Source organism: Grus americana, chromosome 12 (genome assembly GCF_028858705.1).
Source record: "Grus americana isolate bGruAme1 chromosome 12, bGruAme1.mat, whole genome shotgun sequence".
Classification (NCBI taxonomy): domain Eukaryota; kingdom Metazoa; phylum Chordata; class Aves; order Gruiformes; family Gruidae; genus Grus; species Grus americana.
In genome coordinates, this window is record NC_072863.1 from 19,957,544 (window position 1) to 19,978,833 (window position 21,290).

Here is a 21,290-nt window from a genome sequence, read left to right on the forward strand (position 1 = left end):
AAACAAAAGTTTGTTTTCTCAGTGCGTTTGTGTACCAGCGCAATTACTGGGTCCAGAGCAAAGAAAGAGGTTTTTATTTTTTATTTTTTTTCTTTAACAGTAATAAAAAACGAGGAAAACATATCTTTGTATATAAAGAATCATTGCTGGTCTTAAGAATAAATGTAACCAGAAACCCTTAAATCTGAGAGGCACACTTTGGGTTTCTCTTTTTTTTTTTAACTTTTTTCTTTTTTTTTTTTAAACATAAAAGGAAAGTCACCAGTTTATTTAAATGGAGGAGATATTCAGACTCCCCAAATAAACTTAATTCAATTAACATCACTAGCAAAAATCAGTTAGAAACTGTACAAAAATAAAAAAGTTAAACACATTTAATCCTGCAGGGATTTTGTAAGGACTGGAAGGCAGGCTTTAGGAGCAGCATTTGGGCATGGCTGGAGGCTTCTTTGGTTCGATCTAACACACATAAGAGATGTAACCTACTCCAGACAACAATTTTTAAAAACCCGCACATTTGAAGACAAGTAAAGAGGTCCGTATACAAACGCCAGGGTGTGCAAACGGATTTGACCGCCTTGATTTAATAATAGTGTATCTGAGGTCAGAGCTCCAGTGTGCCCTCCCCTGCTCTGGTCAGCATCGGGGTTGAGATGGTGAGAAGTCAGTGCTACAGCGGGCCAGGCAGAAGGAAGGCCGCTCGGAGCGTGACAAAGTAATAGTTTCATGTCAAGTCTACGGTTTTGTTGTCTAACTCAGTTTACAGAACAGGGTTTGTAGGAACATTAAGCAAAAGAACTCAAAACAAAACAAACCCCAAAAACAAACCCCGACAATCTCTTTAATGGAATAAGGCAAACTGAGTAGTGCTCATAAAAAAAAAAAATCACCATTCCAAATTAAAAAACAGTGAAATAAGCTACTTGGTTGTACCTTAACATCTTATAAAGTACCCCAAATTTAAAAAAAAAAACAACACAAACAAAAAACCAACTTGTATCTAAACCCAGCAATATATCCAAAAGGGTCCTAAACATAACTACAAGGGACTGACATTTGTGAAAACCACTGGTGATCAGCTTTACGCAAACAGACCTGTTCTGTCCCAGTGCACGTCACAGTGTACTGCACGTTTTGTACAAATAAACCCACAATTACACAGAAACAATCCATGGCATTTTCAGCACTTGCATGCTGAGGAGGTAGGTGCCCTAGAAACACTGTAGATAGACTGATTATTCCAATCTTTAAAAAAAATAAAAATATCATACAATCTGATTGACCACAGACTCTGTAACAGTTTTTTTTTAATTAGTGATACAAAACTCTGGTCCAGAAGGGTCTGGCATTAACTCATTTCGAAAGCACACCTTTACAGTTTGTATAACACCCTTTTAACTATATTTTTAAGCAACAGCTACTAAGAGATAGACAAAAATGCATTGTGCATTATGCTGTATACAAAAAGGAGACAAAACTATCCTTTTCCCCCCCAAGCCATGGTGGGAAGTATTGCTGACCTTGTCCTTAAAAACCTGCAGGATTGTTTATTCATCAGTATATCATTATTACACTGGTAAGAAATTCTGTATAACATCTGCATATATCGAAGATTTTTTAAAAAATCTGATATGATTTTAGATCCGCATGACCAGTCACGTGACCTGCTTGAGGTTGATTAGCACCTTTCAATACATATATATTTTTATATATAATAGATCTTTTTAAAAAACTTCTAACAACGAGCTCATACGGAAGCATGAGCATGCTGTAACGAGATGACAGATAAAGATGGGGTTGGATGACTTTTTTTTTTTTTGCAGCAGAATGATTCAGTTTGTGCTCAGTTTCCCTATAAGGGCAAGGAAAAAAAAAATAAAATCCAACACAACTCTATCAGGTAGCCACTTGTTCACAATTTCCACTTGAAGACTAATCCATTTAAGTGTGTTCCCCAAGTAGAAACAAGACAACAGTATCATCCAAAATAGCCTCTGTATAAACATCTATTAATTTTTGAAGCTTCTGGCTGGCATCTCTTGGCTCCTGAAATTTCAGGCCCTCTGCTTATAAATTAAGGCATCACAACTGAAAATGTTAGTATTTGGACATCAAATGCTGTGGATGAAGGAATACCAAAGACCTTCTACAAGAACCTCCATAGAAATGAAGTGGCAAAGCTAACCTCACGTAAGGGATGAGCATAATTTATCCGCGTCCGAAACCTTATTGAAATATTTTTACAAGTAGCCTGATTTAACAACTGAATTTTAATTTATCTATTTGAATTTTATATATATCTTTACAAACATTCATTATTCAAAATAACTGGAATTTCTGCTTACTGTGGTTTACTCACTCATATTAGGAAGGTCTTTTCTATAATAGACGGCATGTATTGTCCCCTAGAATATGCGCTGAACTACAACAGGTATTAGTGGGAGTTCTGCAGGCACATGAGCAAGAAGCTAGTTCCAACCATATACTGGGCCTGCAAATATACCACACATACCTCTTCCTAAATCCTATTTTTACAGCAAGAAAAAGTTCCCATAAGTTTTCTTTCTTCTGCTGTGTGGAGGGGTATCAGAATTATTACACAGTACTTACAGCTCTCAAGTATTATTCCTGTAATAGATGAAAACACGTAAAATTATGGCGTGTTTGTCCTGTGCTCTTTCACAACAGTCTTCTTCCTTTTTTAAACAATAGTTAACTTTATCTAACTACTCATGACTTGATAAAACTCAAAAAGTTCAAAAGCAGAAGTAAAAACAAAACAGGGATTTTTCTTTTCCAAAATAGGTTTGCTATTAGAAAAAAATCCCACTTTAAAAAAATCCCCAAAAACCTGACGCCAGAGCAGACTCAATATAGTTTGCTAGAATGTCTGGTGTATTTGTTATATTTTTTTCTATGAATTTTATATACAAGTATATAGTTATGTCATAGTCAAAGGCACTAAAATCTAAATCCATTTTCTTCCTAATACGACATCTGCTACTCACCAACCTGTTTTTAAAAAACAAATGTCATTCCTAATTTGAGATCATCAGAAAGGCATCACTATGACTAGTCTCGACAGGGCTGGATCGCCCTCGGTTCCCAGCACAGACCAGGAGACAAAGGGATCTGGTAGCCTGCTGGACTACGTCGTGCCCTATCAATTAGACCACTTGATTCTGAAAACGATGCCATGTTAACATCACCGCTCATTGTACGCGTAACTGCTCCTCTTTGTCCAAAAAGCATTTTGTATGTCAGCCTGTTACGTGCTGTTTTGTATGTCAGGCTGTTATGTGCTGATCTGAAGATCATGTACATAGCTACATGAAATCTTTACTGCGGGGGTGAGATACTGTACACACAACATTAGTAAGAACGTTATGAAAATGGAATTCATTGTCTAGTATAATACCTGAATCTGATATGTTTCATTCCCTGTCACACCTATTAATGCAAAAGCCATGAATGCCTTTTTGCTAAGCAAAGCATCCCTAACTGCAATCCTTAAACTCTTCCTTCCATCCACAGTCACAGAAAGCCTTGATTGATATAATTCAATGTTAATGAAGTAGAAATTTAAAATTTCATAAAAACCCCAAGGGCTATATATGCTGCAAAAAAATCTGCAGTGACTCAATAATAAAAAAAGTATGGGATCTTTGTAGTAATGCTGTTTTCCCTCCCGTTGCCATGATGAGCTTAACCAACTAGGAAGCCTCAGCATGGCAACGGAAACTATCATCATAAAATGGTACAGTAATAGAGATAGCTAGACCAAGAAGGGGCAGGGTCTCCTGGGAAGAGGTCTGCAGAGAGGTCCAGTGACTGGTCATGCGGCTCAGTGTCAGGAATAATGGTTGTATGGTGGAAGGGGGTGCCCAATACCATTTTGGAAGTGATGATGCTGACGATGGGCAAGGTACTCTGTGTAGCTCATCGTCATCTTCTCACTACGGTACCTAGAAAAGAGCAAAGAAGCAAATTCAAAAACTGTTGCCAGGAAGCTCTAAGTAGAACTGAAAATACTGCACTAGTGGTATGTTTAATGGTAACAGCTCTGTACTTCTGACATCAGGAGTAAGACTAACTGCAGTTGCACAAGGGCAGGGAGGGACCCGGCACGGTTGTCAGGGTCATTCTTGAATCACATGACAAATTACAACAGAAGTACTTATGAAAAATATTTTAAGCAAACAGAACTGTTAAAAATTGTTGCCCACTATGTTGCTTGCAGTAGAGGGAATAGAAACTCATAATGATTTATTGAGAATGTCCCATATCTTCAGCCAACTCCCTACAGAAAAACTGTAAACAAGCACCACAGATTTTGGGGCTGTTTTTAAACAATCGGTTATCAATTGTCTGCCAAATTCTGCTTTTAAATAATCCCAGCTATGTTAAACGGAGTTACATTCTTTTTAGACTAGAATCATAGAATCTCTCGAGTTGGAAGGGACCCATAAGGATCATCAAGTCCGACTCCAAGCTCCTCACAGGACTACCTAAAACTAAACCATATGACAAAGAGCATCATCCAGACGCTCTGTTAACTCTGGCAGGCTGGTGCCGTGACCACACCCCTGGGGAGCCTGTTCCGGTGACCAGGCACCCTCTCAGTGAAGAACCTTTTCCTCTGTCCAGTCTGAACTTCCCCTGACGCAGCTTCATGCCATTTGTTCGTGTCCTATCACGGTCACCAGAGAGAGGAGATCAGCACCTCCTCCTCTGCTGCCCACCTTGAGGATGTTGTAGACTGCCATGAGATTGCCCCTCAGCGATGAGGTCACCCCTCAGCCATCTCTTCTCCAAGCCGAACAAACCAAGTGACCTCAACTGCTCCTTGTAAGTCTTGCCCTCAAGGCCTTTCACCACCTTCGTCACTCTCCTCTGGACACACTCTTAAATGCCACTCTCCATCAACCCAAACCTCCAGATCTTTTTCCACAGGGCTGCTCTCCAGCCTCTCGTCCCCTAGTTTGCACGTATAACCAGGACTGCCTTGCCCCAGGTGGAGAATCCTGCTCTTGCTGCTCTTAAATTTCATATGGTTGGCAACTGCCCAGCTCCGTAGTCTATCCAGATCTCTCTGTAAGGCCTCTCTACCCTCGAGGGAGTCCACAGCTCCTCCTAGTTTATTATCATTGGTCACTTAATGTACATTTGACTCCTGCGTCCAGGTCATTTATAAAAACATTGAAGAGCACTGCTCCTGAAATTAAGTCCTGGGGAACCCCACTGGTGACTGGCCACCAGCCTGATGTAACCCCATTTACTAAAACTCTGAGCTTGACCCATCAGCCAGCTGCTGACCCAACCAACATATGATGGACTCGCCTAGCTGCATGCTGGACATTTTGTCCAGCAGGACACTGTGAGAGTATCAAAAGCTTTGCTAAAATCAAAGAATCCCACATCTACTGGCTTCTCTTGGGCGAACATGGCATAAAAGGAAATTAAGTTGGTTAAGGAGGACTTTTCCCTGGTGAACCATGCCGGCTATGACCAATGACTGTGTCATCTCTCAACTGTTTTTCATTAACTCCCAGAATGAAATTCTCCGTAATTTTACCAGGCACTGAAGTGAGACTGACAGGTCTTCCTTCTTACCCTTCTTGAAAAATGGGACAATATTTGCTGGCTTCTAGTCAAGTGGGACCTCTCCAGACTCCCAAGACCATTGAAAAATAACAGAGAGATCCCACAATAACATCGGCCAGCTATATGTAACTAAAAGCAGAATTCAGGCCCTGACAACAGATATCTTGGATATACTTGCATTGGTATCGTTTGACAACAAGGAACATACCGCCACATTTACACTTATCTGTAGAAGTGTAAAATCTACACAAAACCAACACTATTCCACATTTCCACAAATTTCACTTCGAAAGACCTTGCATAAGAGATCTGACAGATGAGATTTGGTGAATCCAGCTACAGTGATTTAAAATATTGCCACCTCTCCTTTCTATCATATTTGTCTTCTGGAGTTGCTCTGGTTGTTCTCTCCTCTTTTAGGTCTGAAAAAAACACAACAGATGGCTCAACCACTTGCACTCACAACCCAACACAAAAGTTTAAACTACTGTGGAGTTACCAACTGCAGCAATTAATTTAAGGCGGCAAACACATTTGCTTCTGTCGCCTCTTTGCCCGAGGAACAGAGCAGAACACCTTACACTCGCGTTTCAGAGCGCCAAAGGTGCCCACACTTACTCGATACACCAGTGTTTGCTGACGACATACTAATTTAACAAATAGCCGCTGGTCTTTGCTGAGGGATTAGCTGCAGCTCTTCTTGAATTGATGCGAATGGTGCGCGGCACTCTGCGCTACACGGGAAAGCTGAATGATACCCCTTGCCACTATGAAACTAAACCATGAGCTTGGCAGTTAATGGAGCTGGTTGTAAGCAGGTCAAAGCAGCCTGAGTGGAATCACATCTGCTCATCATCTCTGCTCTCAGACGGAAGAGGAAATGCGGTTACTGTCCAGACTCCTAGAATTGGAACACTTCTTACGGCTCTGCTGTTTTTCAGTTCTCTTCTTCAAAACGTGGGCAGAACTACTGGGTATTAACTTGAAGACAGTTAGCAACAGACTAGTTTTGATCAGCTTAAAGCTTTAGTCCCACACAGGACACTTACTTTAATTCAGAGACTTGAAAAAAGTTAAAAGCACTTATTCCACTTTTCCAATAGATGTTTTACTGTACAACAAGAAGTTATTAAAATGAGGCTCTAAAAAAGGTTGTCTGATGGTGGGAAATGGTTACTATTTTAATACTACTGTTTATAATATGTCAGCAGAAGCTGAGTTTTTAAGCCAGACAGCCATAAAAAAAAAATTCTTCTGAACATTACAAATTTTTTGTTTTCTTCCAAACAAAATCATGTAGCTGGAAGAAAATGTGTTCTATATAGAATTTTTCTTTCTTGGAAAAATATATTCCTTATTTATTGAGGTGTACAGAAATTGTCATTTAAGAACTATAGCACTGTTACTCTTGCCCCCAGCTATCTCCATATATTCAAGGTGTACAGCTGAAATAAATCAAAAGGAGATTGGGATTCTGCATTTGGAAACTTAGCTGAATTCTGTAAATCTTTCCTCCCTAATTAACCTTCAGAATAGCATGTTCTCCTTAGTCATAGCTACTCCACAATAATCAGGTTCCTACAAGAATCCAGAATTCTGAACGGTCACTGGGATGCAAAGTCTTTATTCTTCGTCCATAAGATCACTGAACAATTCCTCTAATACTAAAATATTTATTTTTCTAAGAAATGCTTTGCCTTCTATCAGGTCTACATGTAAACTACTGCTAAGTAATAGCAAGATTTGTAGATGAAGATGACAAATGCGGAAGCTGAAAAGAACCAAAATCTCAGGTCTTTGTCCTATAAAAGTGCATAAACGATCAGGAGAATCCAAGTATTTTCAAATGTCCAAAATGAAAGGATTGGCTTTTAATTACGGACAAGGAAGTCAAGTCTGGCTTACATCTAGCTGCACTAAGGAGGAAAGAATTTCTAAAGAAATCAGGACACAGATACGAGTAATATAGACACCATTTTTCGAACTAATCTTGTGACCCTATGAGTCCCTGAAAGCTGATACAAGATAGGGAGGAGAACAGTTTTGGAGAAAGGATTCTAACTTTGTTATTTGTATTAATAGTATGTCAGGTGTGGCCTCCCTGAAGAGGATGAACAGTCACTATGTCCTTATGATGTAAGATTTTTAAAAATTTTATTTCTCCAAGCATGGAATAGATAACTGGAATTTAGCAGTCATTTTATACTGCAAGCTTATAAAAATATATAGTTTGAGAGGCGTTCTTATAGACATTTACTCCTCCACCGTTCACCATATAACTACAGTATTACGGGCAGAATATCTGCTGCTAGTTCTAAAATATTTTGGCTCCCACCCACTGAGAAGCCCTCAAGAACACAATTTATTAAATTAGCAAAATCAAAATACACTAGTGTGCGAGAGCGAGAGTATGAAATAAATATTAAATTCATGCCTTCACTCCTGAGATACCCTGACATAGTTTAACTAGTCCACTGACAGGTACCTAGTTTGCATACCTGACGCCTCTTAAAAGAAGGGAAACCTGTACTCCACAGGAGATAAAAAAGCCGCAGTGCTTGCTTCGGGAACCGAACAGATTACTAGTTCGGAGGGGCCTTCACAGTGGCAGCTCCATAGTGCACCATCTGCTAAATACAAATTGTCAATGGCAAGTAATCCTTGTTAACAGCAGCCCCTGGAGATCGTTACGGCCAATGAACAAACCGTAAAAAGCCAGAGCTGGTACACTGCTAAGATTTTTCAGAGTTATGAAACAAAATACGCAGGTGCCCTGACACACGCAGCCTGATATTTAACAACAGCCTTTGCTTTCTTGCTCCCCTGTGCGATGCACAGAGATTCCCAAAAGTCCGCACTGCTATTGTGAAAAGAAAGAAATTATTAATAATGTATCCAGGAAAGCTCACTATTAACAGCTGAAATGAGCACTTACCAGGAACGAACACATCACAGTATTACAAAACCAGGACTTATCTGTAGTATCGCACGATGCATACCTGGTTAGCTTTATTGTTTTCCTGAATTCATTAGTAATTGGAGCTTTGTAGCCTCCTTTCCTCAGTAAGGAATCTATGGTTTGAATGTGGTCCCATCCTGTTGAATTAGTAGTAAAAAGTAGTGAGAAATACAGCAATAAGAACAGATGTTACAAAAATACAGTACAGTATGTAGTTATTGACAACGAACGTGCTCTGCTGAAGTTCTGTATAAAACACAGATTGTTCTTCCCTAAGAATGTATATTTTTATCTCATAGTTGAAATATTTTAAAAGTGGACACACTATATCCAGGTGTCCTAGATGGGGGCGAGATACAAAATTAAACTGTTCTGAAATATTCACGTATGATCACATATCACAATTACTTTATACATTATAAATGGCTATGACAGTATGAAAAATTAAATTTCTGTATAAAATTTAAAAGAATTATTAGTTGAACATGTGCAGGGAACTGCAGAGATTACAATTCTCCATAAATATCACTTAACTTTACAGTGATATTTCTAATTTCTGAACTACTATATATTATATTATAGGTGGCTGGGTAATAAAAAAAGCGATGGATTAAAAACACATTCATTATTGTTCTCAATAAAATCTTCATGCTATTCAAAACTCCCATTTATTGATTTTAAAAAGCCTAATATTTTAAGTAGCTGTTGGACATGTTATTTCCAAAAGATGCAATTAGATTAGTCACATTGTTTGATTTTAAAAAAAAAAAAAAAGGTAGTTTTGGGTACATAAAAAATACAAATGGGTAGTTTTGGGTACTTTAAAAAAAAGTCAGGTTGCAATGCATGGCCTACTAAACGTATTTAGAAATTTAAACCACCACACCCCCCCCCCCAATTACTGAATTAAAAAAAGCTTGTGAAGTGATCACCAAAGGTCTTGACAAAAAACCCCCTTCCCTAACTAGCCAACCTTCAATTACAAAAGCAAAAAAAAGAGTTTACAGGCTTTCCAAGACAATTTTAAGTGACTATTTGGAAACAGAATTATAAATTATAGATGATCCTCAGTAAAGGTTTCATCCTATTCCTTAGTAGACCAACTTAAATATAAAAAGCAAAAGAAAGCAAAAAAAAAAAAAGAATGCAAAATGTTAAAGATTGTGACACACTGCCAACCCACAGTGAGCAGTCATAGTCAGCTGCTTAGTCCAAAAAAGTACTATTCAACAAAATCTACTATCATTTTTTTAATTCACAAACTTCAGTCTATGCCTCTATTAAAAGGGTCTTTCACAACGTTATTTTGGACTTTCATATTGGAAGTAATCCCCTTCCATCCACCAAAAAATCCAGGAAGTCGGTGTTTATAAAAGGAATTAAGTACTAGAAGAAAGTACCTAATTTAAAAAAACCCACCAAACCTTGATCATTGCAAATTTAGGAATAAATCAGCTGTTAAGATAACTGACCAGACATCCCATCATTTAATAGAGTTTTTGCATGTCACTAATACCACAGCATAACAACTGTATGAAAATTGGCAGCTTTTAACCACCGTGAGGCTGGCTGGCAGCACTGTACCACCCCTCCACATTTTATTTTCCTACAGCTACACCATTTATGACTTGTTTAAAAAAAAACAGCTACAGTTCACTGAATCCCTATATGGGGATTGATACAGGCATGTAATTGGCATTTTATATAAGAGTCTTCTTACAATTAAATATTGCTCCATCATCTGACATCAGTGCAAGGTCAAATATTGCATTTTAGATTTATATGTATGTTTAAATTCTTCACCAGATCATATGAAATAAAGTGCAACAATGACCTTGCTCCTTTGCAACCTCCGGTAAGTAGGTGGCGGTGCGTTTTGATCCTTTTTCATTGATGAATTCTATTCTAATGCCATGTACACCCACCTGCAAGAAATCAGCAGCTCTATTAGTACATTAAAAGAAAAAAGAAAAAAGAGACACACAAGATTTCTAACATGATAGAACCCAAAATGTGAACTTTTCCGTGGTCAATACCATTTTGCAAACAGTTTTAAGAGGTACAAGGGTCAACATAATCTTTTTGAAAGGTGTTCACCTTACAGCCTTGTAAGGTCAGCAGCAGCACAAGAGCTTCCTTTCCGGTCTGAAGGAAAGCCAGCTGAGATGCAGGAGATGCAGAAGTCCTTCTGTCTCCCTCTGACACTGTCAGCAATGTTGTTGCTGATAAAGTCACCTGGTCACCAGATACAATCTGCAGGCGACCAAACAGCCAACAAATCTAATGACACTTCAATTAAGAGCATTAGTTTTGTTCAAAGTAACAACTGAACAACAGAAGATTTGTCACTCTACGAACTCAAGCCTGGAGCCTTCAAAATTTCTGCTAACGTATGACGAGGAAAAAGAAGATATTCCAAAGAATTCAGCTTCAACTCCTACTCCATGCTGCTAAAGTACTCTAGTATCACAAAACGCCAGTATGGAAACCAAAATTACTAGTACCAAGGAGTTAGATGTATATAAACTTGAACTGCCAAAAAAAAGTTTAAAACCCCCACAAAAACCATAAAAAGATGGTAGGCACCTTTCCAGGGCGTTGTTTAAGCACCCCTCTTTTCAAGGTACAGTAAGTCTGGTGAGAGTACCTACGCTTGGATCAGGCACGCCGTAACAGATATTCCATTGCCAGTAAGTTTTCAGTTGCTTTTGGGTTCTGCGCGTGAACACAAAGCATTCATGGACGGGGATTTTTATTTTCATGCCCACATAACTAAGATGTTATTTCCATTTAAATCCAAAGTTCCCAACATTATATGTGGAAACAAACAGTTTACGTTTAAAAGGGTATTATGTTATTTGGTATGGCAGTTCTTTTTGGACACAAAATTAACTGAAAAATGCTAACAGTTTTTCCAGTGACAACCTATTTTACTGTAACTGCAGGGACAGTAAAAAAACAAATAAGGAATATTTGCAAAGCTCTACCACTTGTTCAACTAACATATTTGCTTATATTAAGGCTTTAATTTTTAATCTTTATAATCTGTATATATGATATAAGCATGGGGAAACAGGAGGAAAGAGTCTCTCTTGTGGCTGGTCATGGCCTCAACAATTTCTCCCCATGAACCTAACATTTCTTAAATAGCAAAAATTACTTTCAGACTAACGAATATAATTCACTGCAAATTTTAACATGATATTTCATTACCAAACATTCCTAAACCTAATTTTCATAACATGGGTATATAATCACTAGAAACATCAAATCTGTATACTCAGATGATGTAATTATGAACCCAAAGGGCCTGAAAGTAAAATGAACTGTCAGAAGCTGAAACAAGCCTACCGAGTTCATTCCAAGTTTTTGCAGCTGGCGATTTTTGTAACTATCTACATTCAATTGCCGCAGCACCAAAATCCAATATTTCCAGGTTTTGCACACCTTCGAATCCTGCAGAATATTAGATCCTAAGTTCTACACAACAGTTTCGCATAATAGTGACCATCTAGTATTCATGAGAAACTAACCAGGAGCACTAGTGATGTATTAAGTATGATGCAACATTCAAGCAGTAGGTAATTGCATTACACTGGACGTTTCCGATTAACCATTTTAACGGACTTTTAGCCCCATGTCTGTGGAAGAAAAAAGATGTAGAGCAAATTGAATAAGGCAACACAACTGCACCCACAATTCCTCTGGTAGGGAATATTTCATAGCGTCCTGTGAAGCATGAATTCCCACTGCACAGCTAAGCAGTACGCTTAGTCCTGTACAAATGGCTTTTCATTGTTTAGCTCTAGTTAAACAAAACCAGGCCACAGTTAAATAAATGGAAGCCACACACAAGCAAAATAAGAATGATCCACGCCAAGACTGGCACGGGCACAGTCGGGAATTTATTTTGACTTCCTCAAGAGACCAACGTTCCCGTATTGATGAAAACTTCAGTGAAATTCCCCAAAATATTCCTCTCTCAGGTGGGAGGGAAGGGGCAGGTCTATGTTTGGAAGGCATTAACTGGAGCGTACCTGGCTTGCCTACCAGGCTCAGCACAGAACTTCACACAAAGCCTATGGCATGCTTCTCAAACTAAAAATACCGATACGCTACAAGGGAGTTTTTGTAGAATAACAACATCTGTGCAGCTGAGAAAACCAAACCAAACAATTTTCTTCTGCAGATGAAGCTGAAGTTCTGTCTCATCTATTACAATTTGTTAGGGAAATGACTACATACAGGTATCCTGCGCTGCAAAAAGATCACGTCATTGCCATGTCAGCCTCCCACATGGATAGGAATCTATTTAGACGGTTGCTATTGGGAGAGGAAAGGGAGATCAGGAGAGAGACTTAGAAAGGCAACAAACCAATCTCCTCAATAGAAATATTTCTACAGGGTTTTAGAGCATGAAATACCATATACTATGTATGCAATACTTGTGGATATAAACTTCTTGGTGCACTGTGTAAGTGGCCAGAGGCTACCTAAAACTAGCTCCAGTGACAGTATTAATTAAAAAACACAGACCTTTCACTAAATCTAAGGATTGCATTAAACTACTTTTTTCATTTTACTTCTCAAGTAACCTCACCAGTACTTCAGACTTTACTGTGTATTTATACATATTCATATTCATTTATATGCATTCTTTTTTTAATGAATCATTTATTTACATACACCTCAGGATAGGGGAAAACATGCACACACCACATTTACTGTTTTGCCAAGCGCTTCCGGCACTTCCTAGATTATCGTCCATAATATATATCTCTCTGTATCTATCTCAGTTGGGCCAAGAAAAAATTGTTCCAAAACCCACCCCAAAACCGAAGTTCAAGCAACTCTCATGTTCTATTGTTCTGACTCAAAGTTCCAAACACAATTTACAAATCTGTTCCTCTTGTACTGACCCTCCAACCATGCTGAGAGGAAGAAATAACATTACTCTCGTTAGACTACCAACATGCAATTTGGATAAGCATCTAAAACATCAGGCCTTGTTGAAATTAAAGCTTCTAGTCTGCTGTGGAGTAAATGATCATCAAATAATCATTCTGTTCAGTTTTATCTACTGCACTGAAACCTGTAAGAGATTTGCATGCAATTATCACTACTTGGTTTAAGGTGAATTAATTGTAAACATTTTTTTCAGAAATACATTAAAGCACATAACAAAGAATCTGTTACAGAGAATCCACATGGAATACCCCAGAGCTGGAGTAGCGCAACACCTCCTTGGTGTTAGAAACAAGTGTCTGCCTGTTCCCAAAGTCCACTCACTACTTGCTGCTCTCCACTGAAGACTGGAAACGCGGCTCGACGTACAATCCTCACCACCAGCACGCCAGTGAAACTGCAACAAGCTCCGCTTCAGCCTCTCGGTTCTACTCACACAAGCTTTCATGTAACCACATGAACGACCAGATCAGGCTGGTCTGGGTCCTGGGTAATCCTTCTACTGACTTATGGCTTGTCAGATCGATCTTTGAACAGTGGCAAGCTAGAAACGTTTTCAAACAAAACAGTTGGCCCATAACTCGTCTAGCATTCCTTCTGATACCACGTACCATAGTGACTTTCCCCTTTATTTACCTAACTAGTATTATGGAAATAGCTGCATACAAACCTGTCTGGAAACAGAACACTTCCAATTAAGCAACTGTTGCTACTTAGAAGCTGACCCCAGTTTTTATTAGCTGAATTCTACTGCTTTTTTAGCCCCACATTTGTAGCAAATACGCCGGCTTCTTTCTGATCATCTTTAGTAGGGCCTAAATATTCTGGTTTAACAAGGAAGGCAAAAAACTACTCAGGAGATATGCTCTCTACTTCATGACAAGCATTCTTTTTTAATGAATCATTTATTTACATACATGGAATCACTGAAAATCGTCCAAAGAGAATAAAATACTGAGATCAAGACTCTTCTCTGTTCTAAGGAATAAAAGCTGTAAGAGTTGCTGGTGCCACTCCACTTGCAGGAAGGAAAGAATTTCCACAACTCCTAAATGTACTAACTTTGTCAACAATGAAAAGCCACCTTTCCATCAACATTATCGTCTGCAACTATTTAAGCTAATATTTAAACCTGTGCACACAGGCTAAAGGCCTGTTGTATCAACACAGCAAGCACGTAGAGTTCTGCAGATTTTACTTTACTGAAGAACAGCAACTTCAGGGCAAAGATCTCTTTCCGGGTATTTTAAGGAAGAGTCGTTAGTCAATTCTAGTTAGTTATTACCCTGTTGGAATTACAATAATGTTTTCCAAAAAGTTTCTTATTATAATTACAATGTTTTATGATGTTTTAATAAAAAAATGAGGAGAGGGTCTCGATTAGCAAGACAGACTTTACCTTCTAGCAAAAACTCCAAAAATTCTTAATTAAATTAATGAGAAAAATAAATTAAAAAGGTGTTCGCTTGCTATAACATGAAATAGAGAGGAAATGAGTAAAGGCACTTTGCTTTTCTCTTCTGTATTTCTAGGACAAAAAAAGCACACGGGATATATTAAGTCACTTCCCACTGTAACGTACCTTGCAGCCGTACCCCCTCAAGGGGGCAGAGCCTGTAGCACCAAAGCTGGAATCACAAGACCTACGATGTGATCACAGCTTGTACATGCCATTTCTGGGACCAGAATCCACTCACAGGACTGTCTGAGCATAGGCTTATTTGCCCAAATTTTGACTTACAAGCTTCACAAACTAAACACAAGATCCTTCTAAAGGACCCAAAGCCATGACACCTCACAGCAATCTATTCAAACGCTTCTGCAGTCATTTTTTTGGGGTGCTGCTAGCCACACACACAGTCCCCAGTGCAAGGTGAGATCCAAGTCTATCTGCATTAAGAAGCAACAGCACAATTGGAGGCACCCTGAGGCAGGAATTCAAATTTGTACAGGAAAGAAAAGACTTGGTAGAAGGACAGATCAAAAAGATGAGCTCATGCAGATGGAAATATGGATAAAGCTGAGTTTATGCAGGGAAGGAATGACTGCTATCAATATCAAATGTGTTTAAAAATGGTTGGTCTTTATGAATGGTCTCCTGGGTAGTCCTTTGATAGCTGATCTTTTATTAAAGAGCAGTACTATCAAAAAAAAGAAACATATTTTAGAGTTTCTCATGTTGCCCATTTCTTTGAGATGGAAAGGTTGTGAAACTCCACCCCAGCAGCAACTGGACCCCAGCAGTGTGTCATGGGTTCTGTCGGGAGAAATGAAGAAGCAGTTCGTACACTGCAATTCATATAAAGTCACGTGTAAGTAAGAATGCTAAATTATATTTTAGGAAGCATCCTCAGGAACCATGGCACTGATGTGGTCCTTTAAAGGGTTGTACTTTCTCCCATGTACTTTTATAAAAAGGTGACAATTGCAGCAATTTGAAAAATCACATGGGAGCTAATAGCTGTCAATTCACTCATCTCCTGTTTACTTGGTCGAAGTTTCTGCTGCAAAAGGATCTCACATTGCTTTTTACATCTGAAATATTAATTTATTTAGTTTGGGAAGATAATTCATTAATGAGAGAAAAGAAGATCTAGCACTCTGTTTCAGAATACAGGAGACACTCCTGAGCCCTGTCTTCAAATGATCTGGTCTCCCAGCCACCAGAGCCCCATGAGGTGTCCAAATCGGCAGTTCTGAAATATTGTGACCTCTGTCAGCAAATTGCTGAACTGGCTCCCGCGGGATCATCAGTAGCATACCCACAGAGGTCAGGGGTCCTTAACCAGGCTGAGATTTTTCAGGATGATCTGGAAATCAGCATCATACAAAATGAAAGACGCAGAATCTGTCTTCACGTCATACTTCAGACGTCCTGAAATGTCTTTTTGCCATTAACATTGCATAACTGCAGCTCCCTTAAAAGAACCACGGATGACATAAGCTGTCTCACTGACAGGGGCACCAATAGCGATGAATCATCCTTTTAAGGACTAACAATCACAAATTTTATCTTTGTCATATTTATACACCCCCCACCCCTTTTGCATGGAAAGCTTGTGGATCGTCCACAACTATATATGATATGCTCACTTGAGAAGCACATTTCACTTATAGGAAAAAAGAAAGGAAAAAAACCCACAAAAACCCCAATCAATCACAGAACCTACTTTGTGACCATTTCTTAGAATTCCTAGGAATTTGCTAGAGGTTTTAAAAAATTAAAAAACCTTAAATGAAATAGGAGAGAACAACTAAGCAAATGGATAACACAAGGATTATTATATTTTTGACCCTCCATTCTTCCCTCCTAAGTCAGGGCTTTCCAATAAGACAAATCGTGAGAACCCATAAAATCAGAACTGAGCAAGACTACAGTTCTGCATTAAGCTTTTTACACTGTTGTTGAAGTCTCAAGGATTCTGCAACCAGATATAGAAAGGACATTGAAAGTAAAAGCCCCTTTTGTTTTATACAAGTATTAAAGTTATGAATCAGAAGTCTCCCAAGGAACAAAGTTAAAACCAGTCTTTCCAAGGGAGAGTGGATTTTTGAATTCAGGTTTTGGTTTCAGCTTCTCTTTAAGGATGAATACTTTGGTCAACTTAGAAGTTTATTATTGACAGAATAAAACTGCATCTAATAATCACAGACTACCACATGGAAAGAACTAAATGTTATTTGATTATGCACTTTACACTTTCAAAGAGACATTTTCTGAGTGTATTCATAATCTGATTTTTAATAAATTATAATAAATGAAATTAAATTGAAAATATAACAATATTACCTCCAGAAGTCAACCTAGTAAAGCAGAAAAATTCCAGCAGTTTTTTGATTTCTAGCTTGGTTTAGTATTAAAAGTCACTACAGTTTTGATTACTGGAAAACATTGTTTAAAGTACTCTAACAGCTCAGTGACAGGACAAACTACTACTCCGAAAAAAAACTTCTCATTGAGAATGCACACTCAGTTTCAGCTAAGATTTATTTTTGGTCTGGCATGAATAATTCTGATTATGGTGAAAATGCTGATAAATCCCAAAGGAAACTTACACCCATCTCATTCAGGATTAAGTATCAGAAGGTAAGAAGCCCTTGGTGTTATGAGCTGAACAGGAAACATGTTTTTATTAGATTTTCAACTACTGTAAAATTCATAATGCTGAGGTTACAGCTGGGCACCACCATTCTGATACAGTAGGGCCTCTTACCATTTTAACAACAAATGAAATTTCTATTCAATATATATTTGTTATGTCTGAATACAATAGAAAGCCTCTTTTTCTCTTAAGAAATCCTAAATATTAAGTAGGGCTAAGTCATTATTAAAGGGAAATGCTGTAACTTGTGTGGTGTCTCTGGCATTATAACACGTCCACTATCATATATAACAATTTCAACATTTTTTTATGTCCACTTAAATAGAGACTCAAAGAGCAACACAACAACCATACTGACTGAGAAGTTCATCTTAAGTCCAGTAACTTGATTTTTGCAAGTGTCTAATACCAAATAATTTGGGAAATAGAGTAATATGGCAGACTAATACAGAATAACACTTCCTTCAGTATACCCTCCCAGAAAGAATTCTGAGAGCAGCATTTGCATCTTAATCTCTTTTAAGCTGCTGTTCCAAGAGAACACATGCAGGTTTCCTAGAACCTAACAATTAAAATCAATTCAGCTCCATGCATAAGGAGCAAAGGAAAACAAGAGCAACAATTTTCTCAGCCTCGCTGCGTAAGGGTTCTGTGGGGTCTGTGCAGACCACTCGCTCTGAAAGCAAAGAAAGTTTCAGGAAAGACAAACGGCTCACTCCTACAAGCTAAATAAGGCAGCTTGGCTTAGGACTGCAATTTTTTGCAGTGCTTGTTTCCAGAAGCATACATCAGACTGTTGACTTTCACACTGGAACATCCCCTTTCCAGAATCAATGGACTGATCTACCATGTTTCAGTAGTTAGCTATGCTGCAAAAGAGGTCTCAGGACACCAGCACTCAGACACTACCACGCTTGACGGAGTCTTAGATATAAATACAGCTGTGCAGACCACTCTGAGTGCCGAAGTGGGCAAGACTACAACGTTATTCCATTTTTATGGCTCGGACTTTGAAGGCGATGACAGTTCTATCAAAAAGGATCTTTTGAATCTATGCACAAAACAACGTGTATAGAGTGCAAAACAGCGATAGCTACACTAAATACATGCAGCTAATTCAAAGGGTGTGACTTCTGCTATAGATGTTCGTGGTATCAAAGTAATTTTCTTAAAAGATAGCTGACATCCTTACCTCCCAGTCCATGTAGTCACATACATCTTCAAAGTTAGTGAGTAGAGACACTGAGCAGAAAAGCCGTGGCAGCTCATCCCTCGTCATTGGGGGGAAACGACTATCTTTAAGGGCACTGTTGAAGACAAAACACAATTTCAAAGGATTTTTTTTTTTTTTTTAAAGTTCAAGGACCTAATGAATCAACTGAAAAGTATAAAGGACAAAAAAACCCCTGATGAAATGATGACCAGTTTGATAATCCAGTTGCCAGTGTAACACACTGACCAAGATTCCCAACTCTTTCCTTAGCCATTTGTTTCAGTTCTTGGCTGGCCAGTGAAGTGATGTTCTGAGGGTCATTGTTCCTGAGCTGATTTTGCTACTGTGGCAATCTTATTAATGAAACAGTTGAAAGTTTTTTGGAAAAAGTTATAAAAGCAGTAGCTCTTTTACTTGCAATTTAGTAAATTCCTTTCAAAAAGGATTAAGCATAAAGTAGAGGGGAAAATTCTGCAATAATCAAACATGTAATACAGTAATCAAACTGTAGAACTTAATTACTCAGTGAAAAAAAAAATCTGAACAAGAATATTCTCCAAAAAAAGTTTAATATGCTTACTGGCAAAGTTGATTATAAAAAGGTAAAACCATCCAAGGGCTCTGCAGCCCTGTAAACCTACAGGACTTGAAGATGTTCTACAAAGCCGAGGTAATGATTAGTAACAGGGAAGCTTGAAACAGCTACGCTAATCCTGAGGCTAACGTACCATTCTATAGACAAACATACACCTAATGGGGTAAAATTCAATACAGCGAGGAGCTACCTGTGCACATTCCAGCACGCTTCGAAAAACAAAGTGGTTAACAGACAGTAAGCACTACCATGAGTAAGAACATTTGTAAAAACCTACTTGCATATGTTTGGTTAAGAACCAGTTAAATTGGAAAAGGGAAGGTTAAGTGAGTATGGGATCTCGAATTTTTATTGTCTTAAAGATTTGAAATATGACATGTATGAATACAAACATGCTCATCTCCGACAAAAGCAGTGATCTGCTAACTCAGCTTTTTGATGAGGAAAGAGAATTTAAGAGACTTACTAAAGTAATATCGAGTTCTTCACGTGTCTCATTGTTTCATCTACCAATCAGATCACTCTTAGCTGGTTTACCTGCCATACGGCCAGTGGTTGCCATCAGCTGGTATGAGGACAGCCATGGCCATGGTGTTTAGAATAGGGCATCAGATCTCCACATCAGATACCACCACTTCATATGAAGAGTGTAACTTTATTAAAGCAGACCATGAGCAAAATATGTAAAGTTTAGCTAAAGGGAATTTGAATACACTACTGAAAAGCACCCAGAAAGACAAGCATTATTTCATTAACAAAGAACAAATTCAGTTATCTTAGGAAACAACTGTATGCATGGATATTGCTAATACTTGTTTAAACCTGTTTTTCATAATTTATGCAAAACATTTCCTGTATTGTGAATTTACAACCTGCAAAACACTTCTGGTTTGTTTTCTTTTTTTTTTCTTTTTTTTTCTTTTTTTTTTTCTTTTTTTTTTCTTTACACAACTTGGTACTAGGAGTTTCACTAACTTTCAATTCCCCTTCCTAAAGCTGCCAAAACGCATCTGTGTATTTCCACTTTTTGAAGCAAAGGGTGGCTACTCTAGGTGTAAGCCCAGTCCCAATAATGTTAGCAGTAGAAGTCTCAGGCAAATTCCCACTCACTTAAGATCTGCTGCCCTGGCATTACCAGATGAGAAACCATCCTTAACTTAACACCCTCTAAGCCGTACAGAAACAAACATCATACAACGCCCATGTAAGCCAGGTCTCAGCTAGCCTGTTCAAATGCTGAGATAATAATTTGAAACAAGATGGGTGAATCACAACAAATTTGAATATTGATAAAAAGCTGAGATACGGAACCTTCACGCGAAGACAGTGTAAGCAGAAAGGCACGCAAGTCTCAGGCATATATATACAGCAAACGAAGTAGTGCAGTTCTAGTGAAAGCAGAGCAACGCAGTAAACACTGCATATGTATGAGCAAGCTTAGCTTGCTAATTCTATTATTCAATAATATGACACTGGCACAAATACCTTGATTGCTTTCACCTAACTACCTCATGATAACTAAAATATTGTTTATCAAATGACAGCACCATTTCAACTATACCTAGTTCCTTCAGAACTGCTACGTGCTATTCTACCTCGACAGCCTGCTGAAAAATTGCCCCTCAGCACCTCCGTGGCTCTGCACATCTGTGCACATAACCTGCACGAGCACTCATGCTGCTGAAAATGAGCGAGATACCTGGCAGAACAAGATCAGAGATTTGAGCCACTGTCTCCGACACCACTGTCATCGGTCAATACAGAATATCGCTGCTATTCTATTCCTCCTTTCCCTGTCTCCAGACCCCGTATTACAATTTGTTGTCATCTTTCCAAACAGCTTTGTCTCTG

General features: G+C 38.4%; 1 protein-coding gene across 2 annotated transcripts in view; it reads right to left on the minus strand.

Annotated features, from left to right (window-relative positions):
* Positions 1-1,064: 1,064 nt before the first annotated feature.
* Positions 1,065-21,290, minus strand: part of AMMECR1 (AMMECR nuclear protein 1) — a 102,370-nt gene continuing 82,144 nt past the window's right edge. For both annotated transcript variants that reach the window (XM_054839408.1, XM_054839409.1), the window contains exons 4-7: positions 18,824-18,938; positions 10,398-10,488; positions 8,604-8,700; positions 1,065-3,965 (exon numbers count right to left, since the gene is read on the minus strand). In XM_054839408.1, the coding sequence (XP_054695383.1) occupies positions 3,851-3,965; positions 8,604-8,700; positions 10,398-10,488; positions 18,824-18,938 (418 nt within the window). In that variant the 3' untranslated portion in view covers positions 1,065-3,850. The remainder of the gene's footprint in view (positions 3,966-8,603; positions 8,701-10,397; positions 10,489-18,823; positions 18,939-21,290) is intronic.